This window comes from Oryx dammah, unplaced genomic scaffold (genome assembly GCF_014754425.2).
Source record: "Oryx dammah isolate SB20612 unplaced genomic scaffold, SCBI_Odam_1.1 HiC_scaffold_14, whole genome shotgun sequence".
NCBI lineage: Eukaryota > Metazoa > Chordata > Mammalia > Artiodactyla > Bovidae > Oryx > Oryx dammah.
In genome coordinates, this window is record NW_024070198.1 from 13,132,704 (window position 1) to 13,148,006 (window position 15,303).

General features: G+C 39.3%; 1 protein-coding gene and 1 non-coding gene across 6 annotated transcripts in view; both read right to left on the reverse strand.

Annotated features, from left to right (window-relative positions):
* The window catches only part of CPEB3 (cytoplasmic polyadenylation element binding protein 3), a 157,959-nt gene that overhangs the window by 67,011 nt on the left and 75,645 nt on the right, over positions 1 to 15,303 (reverse strand). For all 5 annotated transcript variants that reach the window (XM_040254520.1, XM_040254519.1, XM_040254522.1 and 2 more), the window contains 2 exons: positions 11,907 to 12,074; positions 10,121 to 10,210 (listed from right to left, as the gene is read on the reverse strand). In XM_040254520.1, the coding sequence (XP_040110454.1) occupies positions 10,121 to 10,210; positions 11,907 to 12,074 (258 nt within the window). The remainder of the gene's footprint in view (positions 1 to 10,120; positions 10,211 to 11,906; positions 12,075 to 15,303) is intronic.
* On the reverse strand, positions 12,270 to 12,342 carry TRNAG-CCC. The gene has a single exon. It is a non-coding gene; the product is annotated as a tRNA-Gly (tRNA).

Here is a 15,303-nt window from a genome sequence, read left to right on the forward strand (position 1 = left end):
TCAAAGTCAGTGTGAATCCTACGTGGCCGGGTTTATGCCAGGTTCACAAACTATGTTGGTATTGTGTAAACTTCCACGACTGCATGACCTTGGTCTCAAGGACTAGAGGTTAAGTCAGCCTGACCAGTGTGGAGAAAATACATGATCAGCAGAAATGCCACTCAGAAGTACATACTTTATCCAAGGTGGGCAAGAGGCAGAGAGCAAGGCCTATGGGTCACTCTTGCATAAATATGCGTGACTGTCACGGTTCCGTCTACCTGGCTGTGCACCTGAACTGCTGGGGCCGACGCTGGCTCTCGAGTGGGCTCAGGATGCCAGCACCACCGACGTCTCAACACAGTTTCAGAGTCATGTGGCCAACTGCCTGTCCAACATCTGCAGCTGGCTGCTGGCCTTGCCTTTGCCCCAGAGGTCTCTGCCAGCAGGGGTAGTGCAGCTGTGCTCACTGCGCAGGAGATGCCAACTCCTCTCCCTGGCCTCAGCCCCACCACAGGAGGTGAGACTGTTGGCAGCATGGGGAGCAGCTGTTTGGTACAGACCCAGGGGCAGAGGCTGAGGGAAGGCAGACTTTTTTTGTCGCTCCAGTAATAGCAACTTTGGATGTGGGCTATTCTCCCAGGAGGTGATGAGGGAGGTTATGAGAAACACATCTACTGTCACAAAAGTTTGCCATGCCCAGCCTAATCTTCCCACATGCACAGCACCACGCTCAAGGAAGCAGAACTATGCCATTTGCTTTATTTTTTATTAAGCACTCAAGGATTCTAGGGAAAAGGCAATGGCAACCCACTCCAGTACTCTTGCCTGGAAAATCCCATGGATGGAGGAGCCAGGTAGGCTGCAGTCCAAGGGGTCGCTAAGAGTCAGACACGACTGCGTGACTTCACTTTCACTTTTCACTTTCATGCACTGGAGAAGGAAATGGCAGCCCACTCCAGTGTTCTTGCCTGGAGAATCTCAGGGACAGGGGAGCCTGGTGGGCTGCCGTCTATGGGGTCGCACAGAGTCGGACACGACTGAAGCGACAGCAGCAGCAGCAGCAGCAAGGATTCTAAGGTCACTACCATTAAGATGGCCTATGTCACAGCAAGGGGTAAAAGATGAACTGAACTGATCAGATTCCCTCTCTCCGGACTCCAGCTAGAAATATGAAATCAATTTGCCCCCTGGAAGCACAGAAAGAAGCACATATGCAGAGAAGAGCTGACTCATGATAATGCAGAACATTACAAGGAAGAATTAACAGTGCCTACTGTTCAAATGCCTGCAGCCTGCCACCCCCGAGCACAGTCTCCATGACACCTGGTTGTATCATGGCTCCTATTTTGGGGCTTTCCTTGTTCCTCATAACCATAATCCTAATTTGAAGTAGCACAAGAGAACTCTCTGATCCTTGTAGTCAAAGATTTGCCTACAGAGCAATGCACTCATGTGCAGAAACAGCCTGGCATCACCCAAGAGGCAGAATCCCCTGGTTAAGCTACAGCTAAAGGGTAGCTCAGACCTACAGCCTTCACCTAAACCAGCTCTCTGGAAATACCCTCAGCTAGTTAAGTGTGACCAAAAGAAGAGAAGAACTCAGGAAAAAACCAAGGATCACTTTCAGTTTTAAATAGCTATGAAAGTGTGCCCATGGATCATATAGCTTAAGTTGCTAAGTTTTACATAAAATCCAGCCTTGCAAATAATAGCATAAGTTATCAGACTATATAGTTTAAATCTATTTACTTTTCCCACAAATTACACACCCTAGCAAAACAAAAACTACTTTTTTTTGATAATTCACCAGGTGAAATACTACTGGTCAGCCAGGTTCAAGTCTGTCTAATAAGAGCTGTGTGCTCGTAGCAAAAGACACATCACATCTTTGAGTCCTGGCTTAAAATAAAGGTTGGATTAGAATGAGATGCTCTTTAGGGCAGCTCTAACATCTGATGGACTCTGCTTCTCTCTGCACAAGTAATGAACTCATTATTCGCAAAGATAAAATCCACTCATTTAGCAAATATCTGAGGGCTAGCCACTGATGCAGGTGTGTAAGGTACTGAGTATAGAGCAGAGAACAAAATCCCTGGCCTTATAAAATTTACACTCCAAGGTGGAAAAAAAAAAAAACACACACACACACACACACAATTTTTTTCAGGTTGTGATAAGTATACCTTATCACAAGGAAAAATAAATAATGAGGGTGGAAAATAAAAATAAAATGAGAGTGAGGACTAGAGAGCAAGAGAATAGAGGGCCCGCTATTTGAGATACAGAAGTCAGGAGAGATCTCTCTGTGAAGGTGACATTTCAGCAGAGTCTGTCTATGGGAAGAGAGGAGCAAGCCATTTAGAAATCTGGGGCAAGACAGTTTCAGACAAAAGACTAAGACCCTGAAAAGACTTTGTGTACCTCAAGGAAGAGCAAAGGAGTAAGTGTGGCCGAGAAGGTAAGGCAGAAAGTGACCGGAGATGATGTCAAAAAACACCCAAGATTCAACAGACGAAGAGGACCCAAGAGGAAAAGGTTTAAACTTCAAGTACAAGAGTAAAATCAATGTGATTTCTGGCTTCTGTAGGGGTCCATTACATTCCAAACACAGAGGCAAAAAAGGTAAGTCCACAACTGCAATGTACCATTCATCTGACTTAAAACTAAGCAAAAAAATGTGCTGCAGATGTCCAAATTAGCATAAACTTCATAAAGAAAATTGCTTTGGGAAGCCATGTGATATCAAATCCGGAGTCATTAGGACTTTCATTTCTTTCAACTCTGGTTAAGCTTCTGCTGCAAATTTATCCTAAAGAAGAACCATACGAAACGATATTTTAACAGAAGCATTATTTATAATAGCCTACATGACCAACAAGCAAGTAAATTATGGTGTAATAAGTGAGGCAGCCACTTAAAAAATAAGAAAATTAAGCAGAAACATGGGAGGAAGGAGAATAAAAAACTGTATCTCTGCTATTATTATACTCCCACAAAAAAGATATATATGAATAAAGACTGGACGGAAACAAAAATGATGACAGTGGCTTTGCTAGGGAGGCAGAATTATTCTTTTTCCTTATAAAATAACACTTATTCACTGCAAAACAGATTGCTTTCTACTTCATTACAATACTAAGGCCTAGAATTAGGATAACAACAGAAATTACTATGATCCTGTACTTGACGAGAGAGCCACACGCATCTCTCCATGAAGGACTGCTCATAACCCTGGCGTATCTGTTGGTGCTGACTGTTCTTGCTTGAAGTTTCTTGCCTTTAGCCGCCACGGTCACAGACACAACGCCAGTCCTTCACTCCCCTTTACCTCTATTGCCGTGTCCTCTTTTTCTTTCTGGTTCCAGACAGAACTTACTCACGGCTTTTCACTTTCTTCTCCCTCCTCTCTATAAAGCTGACTCTCAAGAGATGTGTACCTCCAGCATCAGACTCTTCCCAAACTCCCTATCCACAATGTCAAGTGCCCATGAGGAATTTCCTCCCAGATAAGATGTGAGGACATACCAAACTCTGCATGTTTTTAGTCAGATCAACACCACACACCAAACTGGTTTTCCATTGACTGTCCCACACTCAACAGTGCCAATTCTCCCATTCAGTGGGCCTATCGTTTAACACGCGATGGTGAACAAATTACACTCTTTTGATTTCTTACTCTTTAAAATGGGGCTAATAAGGGCGCTTATCTTGTGGAGTTTAAAATAAGATTAAGCACAGAAAATAGTAACCCACTGCCTAGCTGACAAGTCCTTAATAAACATTTACCATCCTAGTTTTCATTATTCTAGCCCCCAGAATAATTATCAGTATTTTACCTCTTTTATCCCTGTCTAGCTTTTAAGACTCAGGTCTTGCACAGCCCACAGTAATCTAACCTGTGCCCCTGCCATGGAAGTGTGAAGTCTTAACCACTGGACCACTAGGGAAGTCCCCAGCCCATGATAATCTATTCCTCCTCTGGATGCCTAGAACTTTTTTTCACTCGTTTGTCTTTAACCATAAGTTGATCTGTATTTTCTTTAATAAAAATAACATCACTCATAAACCTACTGTATGCCAGGATGATTTTAAGTACTACACATGGATTCATCCATTTTAGTCCTCATCACAACTTTATGAAGTAGGTACTCATATTACCTCTCTTTTACAGGAGATGCAACTAAGGAAAAGAAAGGCTAAACATCATGCTTAAGGTCATACAACTAAGAGGTGGGGTAGCCCAGCAAGTCTAGTTCCCAAGTTCATGGTCTTTACGATTACCTAATGCTTCACATCTGTGTTCTCATGTCTCCTCTGAAAAACTGCAGTCTTCTCAAAAACAAGCATGGTTTCTTCTCTAGAGCCCCACAAGGCCAGAGAGTATAGACTCTTCCACAGACAGATGGGCGACAAATATTAGATGGATTGATAATCTCAACGCTACTTGATCATTTGCACCAGGACGCAGGCCCTCTATAGCACTTAAATTCTGTTTTCTCACCATCCACTTGTAGTAACTATCTTCGAATTACCTTAGCACCCAAGCTACTTACATAGTGATGTTGATTAGCATTTTGTATGAATGCAGGGATTGGTTCGTGTGCTAACATTTGGGAGAACCTCTCTTTCCAGCACTCACAATATCAACTTTGCTATTTCGGAACTAAAAAGCATGAGGAAAATTCCTCAATATTCTGACTAGCTGAATCTCTTTTCATCATCAAGAACCAAATGCAGAAAACACAAAGCAAGACTTTGCTTTAGTTTTATCAATAACTATTTGGAAGTATGTTAAATTGATATTTCTATTTGACCCAACTCCATTCTGTCTTCACCCCAAACACCACAGAAATGCCTTTATATCTACTCTCTCTGGGAGACTAGAGCAATTGAGGGAAGGGAAAAAAACTGTATGTCTTTCCAAGGCTTTCTTTTGCATCATTTTTCCTTCATCACAACATTCCAACCACCCTTCCTTCATTTCTTCAAAGGAAATAAAGCCCTTTTCTTACTATTTCCCACATGGTATTCCTCTGGTTGAAAATTGCTTCCCTACACTTTCTAGCTAACTCCTCAATAATCAGTTCTACCTAATCCCTGTTTTCTCAAAGAAACTCTATATCCTCAGTCTAAACTGAAGTCCCCTTTTTAAAAGTCACTGCATTCTCCACTTTTCCTTCAGAGAACTATTATAGTTGGTAACTGTGTTATTTTATGATTTCCCCCAGAGGAATCCTAAAGGTCAGAAGGTCTGAGAACACATCATGAAGACACAATACGATTTCCATGCTTTCTTCCTCCTTCATGTTCTCAGAGGTGCTGTGGAGAACACCAAGCAATGACCTGCTTGTGGCCCACAGACAAACTGTTTCAGAGGGTTCTGCATATCCTCAAAGAAGTGATCAGTGGCTTTGTGCTGGTGAGAACCCCAGTTTCCACCCCCTCTCACTCTGCTGGCCCAACAACACTTAAGAGAACAGTTGATGTATGTGGTCACTGATTCTTTACATAGATATTAAGCTCTCCATAGTTCAATGAAATGGCCACGGTTTGACAAACCGTACTCCAAATCTGTACAGGCGTACCTGCTGGATACACGAATGATACTGTTTATTTCATTAGGCACACACGTTCTGAGAAAAAAACAGAAGGACTTCATATTGTATGGTTCTTATTTTCCTCTTATCTACACATAAGCCTAAAGCATAAAGCCAAAGAAACTGTGCCTAATGGCCAAGCTGCAGGGACCTAAGAAAAGTATAACTGACAAGAGGAGTATTACCAAAAAAGCACTGACCTGAATTAAAACGTGAGGAATTCAAAGAAAAGCAGAAACAGCACGAGGGGGCATTATTAACAAGGCACAAAACAGTTTGGAATAAACTACTTAGGTGTCCCCAGTGTTCAAAGCAATGGGCATGGAATCTCAAAGTTACTGCAACCTTGGACTAATACCAAATTTCTTTAGGTCCTTCCAAAATAGGTCAACCTTCAGACTTTGGCTGAAAGCAAAACACAACAGGAGCCAAAAGTTTAATAATTATTTCTTCTCCTTGACCCCAAAATCACCAGAGAGGCAAGCTGCTCTCTGAAGATGCAAGCCTGAGGACCAGAATCAGGGGATCCAGATTCTCTGCTTGGCCTGGCTCTTACTAGTCCATCTCAACACTTAACCCCAGTTGTAAAGTAAGGGCAACTTCCATAATGTCCTACAATTCTATGTTATTGTGCTGTTAAATAGGAAGGGCACCCAAACCATGGAGAGTTCATAGAGCTGCTAAGCTCTACACTGCTCATACCAACCCAAATGTTTTCTCTTTAACTCTCAGAGGCAAATTTAAGTGGGAAGTTGTGGAGATGATACACGTACCAAAAAGGCAGGCAAGAATAATGGTGGTCCATTATGCATAAAATATGAGCAGAGATGTGAAAATATTCAGCTTGGGAAAGAGAAGACTTGAAGGGAACTGATAGTCCTTGATGTACCAAAAACATACGTCACAACAATGACTTACTCTGTTTTACTCTATTGGACACAATTGACCAATGGGTAAAGACTGTATGACCATATATATCCTTATTTTCACTGTTACTTTTACAGTGATCATCTCCAACAGAAGAACGAAATTTAATAATTAGTTATGTCTACACAGACTTCCTCTGAAATAAATGCCTCCTTTGTCACTGGATGTCTCCGAAGGTAAACAATTCTCTGGGCTACAGAGGTCAATAAACTTTCTGCAAAGGGATTTGAGGGCCACATATAGTCTCTATTACCTATTCTTCTCTGTGTATGTGTTTTTACAACACTTAAAAATATAAAACCATCCTGAGCTCACAGGCTAAACAAAGAGAGTTTGTTGACTCGTCTTCTGCAGGTGTGCTGCCCAATAAATATGAGTCACATATGTAATTTAAAATTTTCCAATATCTACATTTAAAAAGCTAAAAATCAGAAACAGGTGAAGTTAATTTTAATATATTTTAATCCAATATATTAAAAAAAACTATCATTGTAACATGTAAACAAAATTACTAATGAAATCTTTTACCTTTTTAAAAAATAAGTCTTTGAAATACAGTGTAGAGAAACAAGAGAGATGACCTTTCAACCAATACTGAATTCTAATGATTCAAATCAATAAGGAAATAAAGGAACTGTCAATAAATGACAGCTGGGACAGCTGGCATAGTACCTGGAAAAACAAAGGTGGATCTTTTCTTGTTCCTTACTCCATTATTAATCCCAGACAGAAATGAAATGTCAATGAAATAAAGTAAAATAATAAATTCAAATGGCTAGTAAGAGGAAAAATGCCAGAAAGGATGCTATTTTAAGCATCAGATTAGCAAAGATTGAAAAAGAGCCATATCTCTAGACCGTCAACAGAACAAAGTTTCACAAATTAGGTACTACCAGTGGAATATAAATGTGTATGATCTTTGTTAAGGGCAGCTTGGCAGTTTGTATAAACATGTACCTCACTTTTGCAAAGTCACCCTAAGATGTCATTAGAAAAAAGCAAAAAAATGAAGGCACAAGGATATTCCCTGAAGCAGCATCCATGAGAAAAAACAACTGAAAGCAACTTAATGTCCTCAGTTCAGTTCAGTTCAGTCACGCAGTTGTGTCCGACTCTTTGTGACCCCATGAATCACAGCACGCCAGGCCTCCCTGTCCATCACCAACTCCCAGAGCTCACTCAAATTCATATCCATCAAGTTGGTGATGCTATCAGCCATCTTATCCACTGTTGTCCCCTTCTCCTCCTGCCCTCAATCCCTCCCAGCATCAGAGTCTTTTCCAGTGAGTCAACTCTTTGCATGAGATAGCCAAAGTTTTGGAGTTTCAGCTTTAGCATCAGTCCTTCCAATGAACACCCAGGATCAATCTCCTTTAGAATGGACTGGTTGGATCTCCTGCAGTCCAAGGGACTCTCAAGAGTCTTCTCCAACACCATAGTTCAAAAGCATCAATTCTTCAGCACTCAGCTTTCTTCACAGTCCAACTCTCACATCCATACATGACCACAGGAAAAACCATAGCCTTGACTAGACGGACCTTTGTTGGCAAAGTAACGTTTCTGCTTTTCAATATGCTATCTAGGTTGGTCATAACTTTCCTTCTAAGGAGTAAGCATCTTTCAATTTCATGGCTGCAGTCACCATCTGCAGTGATTTTGGAGCTCCCCAAAATAAAGTCTGACACTGTTTCCACTGTTTCCCCATCTATTTCCCATGAAGTGATGGGACCAGATGCCATGATCTTAGTTTTCTGAATGTTGAGCTTTAAGCCAACTTTTTCACTCTCATCTTTCAATAATAGGACTGATTAAATAAAACAAGATCATTAAGGATAATGTAAGTTTCTTATAGAAAGACGTTGACATTGCTGGGGGGAAATGCAGGTTATTAAATATTAGTATATATACTGTGATCCCAATTATATAAAATTTTAAATTTCATATAAATGTATGTATTCATAAAGAGATATAAGAAAGATATTTAATAAAATGTATCCAGTGATCATCTCTGACAGAGGTATATTTGGGTTAATTTTCTTTGGACATGATCATAGTGTGCTTATTTTCATTTTTATTTTTTACAATGATCATTCTGCACCTTTTATCCCAGAATCATTTTTATAACCTTCTCAGAATGATTTTTTTTCCACTAGCACTCTTAAAAATATCTCTTACACGTGTCTAAAGCACAATATTGTTGGTTGTTTATAAGATGTATTTGAAATTTAATTTCAAGAATAAATACATACTCAGTCTCAGGGAGGTAGAAGGAAGGTATCTTTTATACATGTCATTTTATAGAGTGTATCACATGTACCACAGCATGGTGGATACATTCTTTCCCTAAAATGACACTGCCTTCATTCACACGTACAACTAGTACTCTCAGGAACATCTTTTTATACATGTGACTTTACAGAGTGTATTACATGCAGCACGGTGAGATGAAGTCATTCACTGAAACACCACGATTCTGACTCAACAAACCATTAAGTATTGTTAAAAACATGCTTTAAATATTTCTTTAGTGTCATATATGCACCACAAAGTGAATACATTGCTTCACTGAAATAATCAGCGTGATGATTTTTATCTTTTTAGACTAATATAAAACTTATTTTTAATTTTTAAAAAATGTTGGGGAGGATTAACAGAAGAATGTTAAAAGCAAACAAATAACCTTACATTTAGTGAATAAATTATTTTCATAGGCAATAGAGTGGGGAGAAGTACAGGTAACAAATCTGATAAACCAGACATAAAAGGAAGCCTCCTGCCATTCCGAGGCTAAGCTATAATTTGATTCTTGTAGGAGGCACAGGAAGGACAGGTATTTAGATTCCATCTTCTTGTGGTGAGTACTGTTACATAATAACACACATCAAAGCCAAATTCCTTAGAGAGGAAGGACATCCTTGAAACATACAGACCGTAAAACAAGAAGAAAACTTTCTCTGTAGCTCAAAACACTCTTCAATATAAATGTAGGAACATACCTAGAATTAATACCATCAGAAAAGTTCCCTAGATTCCACAAAATGATAAACTATAAACAAAGTGATATATTTTCATGCCCTCATAAACCATCAAAAAAGCCTACCAAAAGTAAGGAAAGCAAGGTCATGGAAAGAGAGTCAAGGTCATGCTACTTCGCCCTCTACCCATCACCAGGCTAAGTCACTTAAGATACAGTCATGGATAAAGGTAATTTCATATAATGTCATTCTTCTTCTGTCACTAGCTGTTCCAAGTTTGGGGTTTTATAAGATCTATAAAACTACAGGGCTAGGGCTACAAATAAAATTTTACTCAAAATAATCTTCTCCATTGTTGACAATCCTCAAAACCCTAGATCTTTTCTTTCAATTAATGAAAAGTTAGCCAAGGCTCCTTCAGAGCAGACTCACAGGATCTCATTGCCAATAAAAGTAGATGCTATGAAACAATCAGTACGCTCCCGGGGGAACAGTCTCCAAGACAATCAACATTAAAATGATTTCTTAATGGGCGGGGGGGGAGTCAAAGCTATTTCCAGAGTTAAAATGCTGCATTTTATTGAACTATCATGCTAGTTCTCCAACCGGGGAACAGTGCAGACATTTTAAGCACATTACCTTTAGGAGGAAAATACGACTTGCTTTCAGCTTTGTGAGGCCAGTCTACGACAAGAGGTCCAAACCTGCGAAAGCTGGCAGTGATCTCATCTACAAAACAAAGAAAGAATGTTAGCAGAAGAGAAAAAAATCCTGCAAACAGAATAGCATCACACATATCTTTTTATTTTAAAATGTTTTTTGGAGAGCTGTTTTCTAGAACATTCTTTACAGAAGTCAAATTTATTAAGTGAAATACCATTGTCAGAGGGGTACATTTGGTTATCTGCTATCAACTATGCAGAATGTGTTTCAAACTATAATTTACTTCCCTTCACTTTCAATAAGCCTAATATAAAGAATCTGGAAGAAAAAATATCTGACATTAGCGAAGGTGACTATTCTGTCAAGGAAAAAGGAGGCTGTAAAAATAGGAATGTTCTCCGTTTTTAGAAAAAAAAAAGGCAAAATACATAAAATATTTAAAATACATTTCTACTTATGTGAAGTAATCTCTGAGATTATTAATCTCAGATTCTTTTAGAAATAGTACTATTCTTTTGGTGAGGAGCAGGGACAATAAGTGACTTAAGGATAAGAAAAAACTAAAAGCCAATGGCCTCTTTCTCCTACGCGTATCTACCACACATCCTAAAGAAAATGTTTCAAAAGGTATAGCTTAATGGACTTATCTTTACCTTCTGACTTTTGATTCAAAGCAGAAGGTTATAACTGAGCTCCTGATCAGGTTTAAGTTGCCACTATCTCAGGACAGGGAAGCCTGGTGTGCTGCAGTCCATAGGGTCACAATGAGTCAGACAGGACTGAGGGACTAAACCACAGCCATGATCAAAAACTTTGTCTTAAAGAAAAATCCAAGGGGTTTTTCATTAACAGGTATCTCTACAGATGAGATCAACACTAGTAAAAGAACAGTTTAGAGAAAAATGAGCCTTCAGCTGTGTACAACTTCAAAGCAGTAAACCTAAAGTAAAATCATTTCTCTCATTATGAAAAAAGGAAAATCATGATAAATTAAGAGAAATATTATAGCTTGAATAATGCTGGTAAAATAATTCTGTTTTAACAATATTTTTATAGCAGATCCAAAGCCTACTAGAATAGAGTTGTTTTCTTCCCTTGAGTTAACTCTGTCACAATTCTATTTAATTCTTCTAGTCAACAAATATTTACTGACAACCTACTATGTGTTGACCAGCTTTAGGCATTAGTGAAACTCACTTTTGGATTGCTAGTATCTCAAATATATTATTAAGAAATATTCTAATTAGCCTCAATTCTTTCAAAGGCAAAAGGGGTTATTTCATTAACAGGTATCTACATTAAAATATGAAATGGTATGGTGTGATGGATAGGAACAAAGTTCTGGAATCAGTTGGATTTTGATTCCAATTGCACCACTATCTCTCTGATCCTTCGTTTCCTCATCTACAAAATGGAGTTGGCAGGAGATGACTTAGAGGAGAGCTGTGGAGTTTAAATGAGATAATATAAAGCACATAGCACACAATGGGCTTATTGGAAGTTTCGTAAATATTAGCTCTCATTATCATTTGAAAATGTGACCCAAAATTAATAACAAGGAAATGAGAAGCTGTTTGGAGACTGCCAAGTCTGAAGAGCAGACCAGAGGTGCCAAATCTCTTTCTTTTCCATCTATTGAGCATCCTCATCTCCTGACACTAAGACATGAAAGTCCTAAAGCCATCTTCGAGAGGACAGGTAGGGTCAGATCGCACAAGTAATAACCCTGGCCTTTATTAAGCCATTAGTGAGGGCATGGTACCTTCATCAATATCAGGAGGAAGGCCTCCAACAAACACCTTTCTAGAGTAGCGCTCTACTCGCTCCCCGTTCTGACAGCGAGTGGGAGAACTTAAGCCAGATGACAAAGACTGATCGCCGTGACTGTCGTCCAGGAAGGCATCTTCAAAGGGAAAGAGAGAAGATCGACCTGAAACAAATGCGGGAGTTTCTACAGTTAAAAGTGGTTTCCTGGACAACACATGTTTTATTAGGAGCCAAAGTACAGAATGAAGCATTCCAAAAAATACATCTTAAACTGTGATTATTTTTTTAAGTATTTATTTATGTGGCTGTGCTGGGCATGCAGGTTCTTTGAGCCTTAGTTGCAGCACATGGAATCTAGTTCCCTAACCAGGGATCGAACCCAGGCCCCCTGCACTGGGAGTGCAGAGTCTTAGCCACTGGACCACCAGGGAAGTCCCATAAACAGTGATTTTTTCAGTAGAATAAGCAACTGCAGATTACCATGTCTAGACAAGTTTATAGCATCAATTTTTAAAACACAACTTTTTTATTTTGTATTGAGGTATGGCCGCTTAACAATGTAGTGATAAGTTCTGGGTGAACAACAAAGGGATTCAGCCATACTTATATGTGTATCCATTCTCGCCCACACCCTTCCTCACATCTAGGCTGCTACATAACATTGACCAGAGTTCCATGTATAGCATCATTGTTTGTGTAAAGGTAGTACAGCACAGAAGTGACTGGATTGATACTAAGCAAGAAGCATAAAAAACCACAGCTGTTTTTTGCTGCTAAAAAATATCACTACATTGTACTCATACAGCCCCTATCTCTGCTGCTAAGAGTATTCAGTGATTACTTTTCCTTTCCCCAGGCATTTCTTAAAGGGAAGAATAAAATAAATCTTTATTCACAGATTTTGATTGCGTTTCATGGTAACCTCCGAGGTTCAGTTCTAAAGACTGGCCCTGATAGGCGGGGGAATATTAAACTGATGACGGAAGCTGATAATTTCTCTGAGAGCAGGACTAAAAATGATCAATTTGTCCCTGCCCCTCCAAGCTACTCCCATTTGGAAATGAATGTCTACAATAATAAAAGGTGGGGCAAGTGAATGAAAACATATAAATTAAGATGTGGATATACAGATGTAGGTGTGGTTGTGACTAATCTAAGCTATATTTTATATCATTCAAAAAAATGATTTCCATTGTTAACCCTATAGTCTGAGAAGCAAAGGCCCCTACCCTCTCCACATGACCATAAGGAAGATGCCAGAAGTTAAAATCTGTTAATAAATACAACACAATAGTGCCATCTGGCATTACAAAATAAAATTTAAGTTAAAAAAATTTTCTTTTTTTCCTCTTTGAGTCAGTGAGTTCCTGGTAAAACTTTCCATTAGGTTCTACTCTAAAAATGAATTATCTTTAACTTTCTAACTTTTGAAAGAGAGAAAAACTCCCCTCTAAAATAAATTCATACACTTTTCAAAAAAAAGACACTGTCTTTCTCATTTAGTCTCTCCACTCTATATTTCCCTGAGACCTAGGTTTTGCATCACTATAGCCAAGTCTCTAAACAGAATATAAATAGCCTTAGAAAAATACTGAACATTTATTTCTTTTATTTAAAAAAAAGTTACTAATATAACTGTTTATTTTATGAACAACCCAGGTGGTGTAAGAAAGGCACTGTTTTGATGTTGAGAGTTAATAAATAAAAGGACCAAAGAATTGTTTGTTCCACTCTTCCCAACTTAGCTACAAAGAAACAGAACAAAATTTGTCACTTCATGTCACCTAGCTTTTTTAGCCTGGCAAGGGCAAACAAGAGACAGTAAATTCTCATCCCCTGATGTCTGTTTTGTTCAGTGGGAGTAAAAGAACTAGATCTGCAACAACTGTAGGCAAAACAAGCTTCCCAAAGACATCCAGTGATGTTCGCCCAGGGCCGTGGGTTTGCTTTTCATGTAGTCCACACTCAGTGCGTACATCCAAACCAGCATTTCCCACCTTTGTTCCTATCACCAGCTCCTACACTCAACAGTAGTAACATGAGATGCTCAGAAAACAAAATCTGGTGGAGGAAAAGCTGGGAGAACTAAATAATATTGGAAAATGCTATACATGTTATGCCCTTCCCAGAGACTCACAAGCCATATTAGAATACAAAGATTGGGGAAAGTTATGTAGTAAAATAACTTAATCTAGTATTACCTGAATTTAAGATAAAGGAAATCTTAACATACTATGTAACTCAGTGGAAAACACTTGTAGAATTATCCACATTTGGAGAACATCAAACAAATAAGAGCTATTTGGTAGTTCCTGCCGAAGAAATCAAGTCTGGGGAGAGAGAAAGGCAAGCACTTAAATTATCAAATGCGTGCATGGATACGTGCTCAGTCATATCTGATTCCTTGGACCCCATGGACAGAGGAGCTGGAGTGAGTTACCATTTCCTCCTCCAGGAGATCTTCCTGACCCAAGGAACGAACCCAAGTTTCATGCACTGGCAGGCTGATTCTTTACCACTGAGCCACCTGGGAAGCCCAATTATCAAGTAGAGACAGAAATACTAAGAGAAGACTTTACCAAATGACACAAGGGCACAATTTACTGCTCTATGGAAAATGGTAGGGGCAGGGCATTCAGGGAGCTTCAGAATGATTTCACAGGAGGGCATCTTTGAGCAGAATCTTGTGGGAGTTATAGTTTCAAACATGAAGAATAAGAATCCATAGAGAAAGAACTTTCAAAACAGCTCGTATCTTTCCTGTCAAGCCTGCTTCTCTAGCATTCCTACAGTCTCAATGAAAATAACTATTATTCACACTCAATTCAATCATGAAATCTAGGAGTCAATCCTGACATCCCTTTCTTTCATATTCCACATCTAATCCATCTCTCACTAAGTCCTACCAACTCATGCTACAAAATAATTCTTCATTCAGTTCTCTCTACCTTCAGTCCTAACACCCTGGTCCATACTGCCATCATCTCTCCCATGAACTAACAGTCTCAAGAGTCTATACAATAACTTGCTCAGTATGCTAATTCCTACCTTGTACTCCACAATGCTTTCTCTACAAAACAGCCAAAGTCACCATTTTCAAATATTAATCTGTACATGACCACACTCTTTGCCACATCCTTAAAACCCCTCACCTGTAATTTGGGGATAAAGTACAAAAACGTCTCTGTAAACTGTAAGGCCTCTGCCTAACCCTCCTACGTTAAGAGTTGCTGCCTCTCCCTCTGGTTCACTAACCTCCAATGACACAGGCCTCCTTAGATATTTCTGTTATTCCTCCCTACCTCAGGCCTTAAGGAAAAGGTGTTCCCCTACCCAAAACAAACACCCTCCTCTCAACTGCCCAGTTTTCTAATTAAGTCCTATTGATTCTT